The sequence below is a fragment of the Martes martes genome (genome assembly GCF_963455335.1).
Source record: "Martes martes genome assembly, chromosome: 6".
NCBI classification, from domain to species: Eukaryota; Metazoa; Chordata; class Mammalia; order Carnivora; family Mustelidae; genus Martes; species Martes martes.
In genome coordinates this window covers 146994661-146999027 of record NC_137893.1, presented here as the reverse complement: position 1 = coordinate 146999027, position 4367 = coordinate 146994661, and the positions used below count along the sequence as shown (strand labels likewise).

Here is a 4367-nt window from a genome sequence, read left to right as displayed (position 1 = left end):
TTGTTTATGCCTTTCTTTGTACTAGTTAAGGTTTCCTTTATAGGACTTTGACCAGTCTTTGCTTTGAGAATGTACCTGACTATATCTCTATGTATTTATCTATGTAATTATATGTCATAGAAAGTGATATAAAACATTACACTTTGTAGATTACAGAGTTGGATGACTTTTTAAATTGTTATTCTGATTAGAATGTTGATAGGAAATAATCCTACCTCTTTCAGGAATTTTAGGAACTCTAGTTGATAATGTATGAAACATAAATCTTCAGAAGGAGAAGAACGTTGTGGCCACCAGATTTTAGAGCTCTGATCCCACCTGACAATTCAGGGTCAAGGAATTTTCAGAGTTCCCGATAAACTGGTATGGTGATTTTAAGCATCTTTAGGGCAAGTTAAGGACCGTAAGAGAATGGTGCTGTTTTCAACTTCCCTCTGATTTGAGTATTTGGTTGTTTTACTACTATAAGGAAACACAATTCAAACATGTGGCTTTCATAAATATCTTACAGAAGTAACTCTGACACAGTGTTTATATTCAGAACCCTGAAGAATATTTTGGATGTGATTGAATTCTTCATATTAGTACATTCTAGGTCTTAAATTCCTATATCTGAATGCATTTTCAAGATTATGTTCTACTATAATCTATTGCATGTGAGGTGTGTGCAAATCCAGCTCTGTGCAAATCCAGCTGTGAATCACGAGATACATATTTACAATAATGTCTTTCCTTCTCTCTGCATCTCCTTCTGTTTCTTTCTGATTCTCCCTCTTTTTCCCTCATCCCTGTTCTCTCTAAAATGTATGTTTATACTTACAGTACTATACGTCCTTTTAAGCTCAGAACAAAAGGCCTTTTATACCTCTGACTTATGCAAGCACAAGGTCCATTTTTTCACTTTTCTTCCACTAAGTATAAATGACATACTTTGGTGATAATGTGGAACTGTATTGGCATGAGCTATGTCAATATAAATGAGTACATTATTTATTCAAATAGTTACTGATAGGAGCGCCTGGGTGGCTCAGTGGGTTAAGCCTCTGCCTTTGGCTCATGTCATGGCCTCAGGGTCCTGGGATATAGCCCCGCATCAGGCTCTCTGCTCGGCAGGGAGCCTGTTTCCTCCCTCTCTCTCTGCCTGCCACTCTGCCTACTTGTGATCTCTGTCTGTCAAATATAAATAAATAAACATCTTAAAAAAAAAAAACAAATAGTTACTGATAAAATCTGAGGGCTGTGTCTTATAACATGATAGATCCACCGACCATTTATTTTTTTGAAGATTTATTTCAAAAATTGCTGAACACCTGGTCCTAACAGGAAACATGTGCTAACAGAGGATGGAACAGAAGAATGGCAGTTCTTTCACGGGGTTTATCCTGCTGGGGTTCTCTGACTGGCCTCAACTGGAGCTAGTCCTCTTTGTGGTCCTCCTGATCTTCTATCTGTTCACTCTGCTGGGAAACACCACCATCATTGCCTTGGCCCAACTCGACCCACATCTTCAGACTCCCATGTACTTTTTCCTCTCCAACCTAAGCTTTCTGGACCTGTGTTACACGACCAGCACTGTCCCGCAGCTCCTGGTTCATCTCAGGACAGCAGACAAGTCTATCTCGTTTGGTGGCTGTGTAACTCAGCTGTTCCTCTCGCTAGGTTTGGGAGGCACGGAATGCATTCTGTTAGGGGTCATGGCGTTTGACCGCTATGCAGCCATCTGCAAGCCCCTGCAGTACACCGTGATCATGCACCCCCGTCTCTGTGCCCTCATGGCTTCTGCGTCATGGTTCATTGGTTTTGCCAACTCCTTGTTGGAAACAGTGCTTATCTTCCTTGTACCACTTTGTGGGAGAAATAAAATAGACCACTTCTTTTGTGAGGTCCCCCCACTGCTCAAGCTTGCCTGTGTTGATACTACTGTATATGAGTCTGAGATTTTCTTTTTCAGCATGATCTTTCTTATCATACCTGTGGCATTAATCACCTTTTCCTATGGTCGGATTGTCAGGGCGGTCTTAAGAATAAAGTCATCTGCAGGGCAGAGGAAAGCGTTTGGCACGTGTGGGTCCCACATCACAGTGGTCTCCCTGTTCTATGGCACGGCCATCTATGCTTACCTCCAGCCCAGCGACAACCACTCCCAGGATCAGGCCAAGTTTGTTTCGTTGTTCTACACTATCGTCACGCCCATGGTCAACCCCGTCATATACACACTGAGGAACAAGGATATGACGGGAGCAATGAAGAAGGTGCTAGCGAGAGTGCATGACTCTAGATGACTAGGCAGGGAAGACCCTTTGATGGAAGACTTTGAATGCCAGAATTTTTAATATGTTTGTGTCCTGCATTTGTCATGGAAAATTTCAGCTGACATCTCTCAAGGAAATTTCTTTTTTCTTTATTTCTTTATTTTCTTCCTACAGCAGCTTTCATTTTTCCCTAATTCATTCATTCAGATGAGATACAAATCAGGTGTCTTTCTTTTTTTTTTTTTTTTAAGTAGTCTCCACACTTCTCATGGGTCTCAAACTCACAACCCTGGGATTAAGAGTTAGATGATCTACCAACTGAGCCAGCCTACACCTCTTCAAGTCATGTGTCTTTTTTTTTTTTTTTGTCATGTGTCTTTTTAAGTGCCAAAACTCATACTATTCTCTTAAGTGAAACATGGGAATTATAATGAGCAGGGCCAAGGTCAGCTGTCCCAGAGGAAAAGAAAGGATTGAAAAGTTGAACTGTCTCCAATAGCTATTGGGCCATTTGCTGTTATAAATAATGGGCTTATCCTAGGGTATGAGGTGCAAGTAGGGATCCAGGGGCAGGACTCTGAGTTCACAACCCCTGACAACAGGTTATGCCAATGCCTGCAGGTCCTGGACAGACAGAAGACTAAAGAAAGAGAAATTAAGGAATCCATTCCATTTACAATAGCACCAAAAACCACAAGATACCTAGGAATAAACCTACCAAAGAGGTAAAGGATGTATACACTAGAATCTATAGAACACTTACGAAATAAATTGAGGAAGACACAAAGAGATGGAAAAACATTCCATTCTCATGGATTGGAAGACTAAACATTGTGAAAATGTTTATACTGCCCAGAGCAATCTATACTTTCAATGCCATCCTGATCAAAATTCCACCAGCATTTTTAAATGTGCTGGAACAAACAGTCCTAAAATTTGCATGGAACCAGAAAAGACCCCAAATCGCTAAGGAAATGTTGAAAAAGAAAAACAAAGGTGGGCCATCACATTGCCTGATTTCAAACTTTACTACAAAGCAGTGATCACCAAGACAGCATGGCACTGGCACAAAAACAGACACATCAATGGAACAGAGTAGACAGTCCAGATATGGACCCTCAACTCTATGGTCAAATAATCTTTGACAAAGCAGGAAAAAATATCCGGTGGGAAAAAAAGACAGTCTCTTCAATAAATGGTGCTGGGAAAATTAGACAGCTATGTATAGAAGAATGAAACTTGACCATTCTCTTACACCATTCACATAGATAAACTCGAAATGGATGAAAGACCTCAACATGAGGCAGGAATCTATCTAAGTCCTAGAGGAGAACAGAGGCAGGAACCTCTTCGATATCAGCCACAGCAGCTTCTTTTAAGACACGTCTCCAAAGGCAAAGGAAACAAAAGTGAAAATGAATTTTTGGGACTTCATCAAGATCAAAAGCTTCTGCACAGCAAAGGAAACAGTCAACAAAACAAAGAGGCAACCCACGGAATGGGAGAAGATATTTGCAATTGACATTATAGACAAAGGGCTGATATCTAAGATCTATAAAGAACTCAAACTCAACACGCACAAAACAGATAATCATGCCCAAAAATGGGCAGAAGACATGAACAGACACTTCTCCAATGAAGACATGCAAGTGGCTAACAGACACATGAAAAAAATGTCCATCATCATTAGCCATTGAGGAAATTCAAATCAAAACCTCATTGAGATACCACCTTATACCAGTTAGAACGGCCAAAATTATCAGGACAGGAAACAACAAGTGCTGGAGAGGATGTGGAGAAAGGGGAGAAAGGGCAACCCTCTCACACTAGTGCAGCCACTTTGGAAAACAGTGTGGAGATTCCTTAAAAAAATAAAAAATAGGGCTACCTTATGACCCTGCAATTGCACTACCAGGTATTTACCCCAAAGATACAGATGTACTGAAAAAAAGGCCTATCTGCACCACAATGTTCATAGCAGCAATGGCCACAGTCGCCAAACTGTGGAAAGAACCAAGATGCCCTTCAACGGATGAAGGGATAAGGAAGATGTGGTCCATATACACTATGGAGTATTATGCCTCCATCAGAAAGGATGAATACCCAACTTTTGTA

The 4367-nt window shown here is 40.8% G+C and overlaps 1 protein-coding gene across 1 annotated transcript; it reads left to right on the top strand.

The window, feature by feature from the left end:
* Positions 1-1343: 1343 nt before the first annotated feature.
* LOC308344442 (putative olfactory receptor 2B8) lies at positions 1344-2282 on the top strand (the record flags this gene model as incomplete). Its single annotated transcript, XM_080805984.1, has 1 exon — positions 1344-2282. The coding sequence occupies one exon, from the start codon at positions 1344-1346 to the stop codon at positions 2280-2282; it is 939 nt and encodes a 312-aa protein (XP_080662110.1).
* Between the last annotated feature and the right edge of the window lie 2085 nt (positions 2283-4367).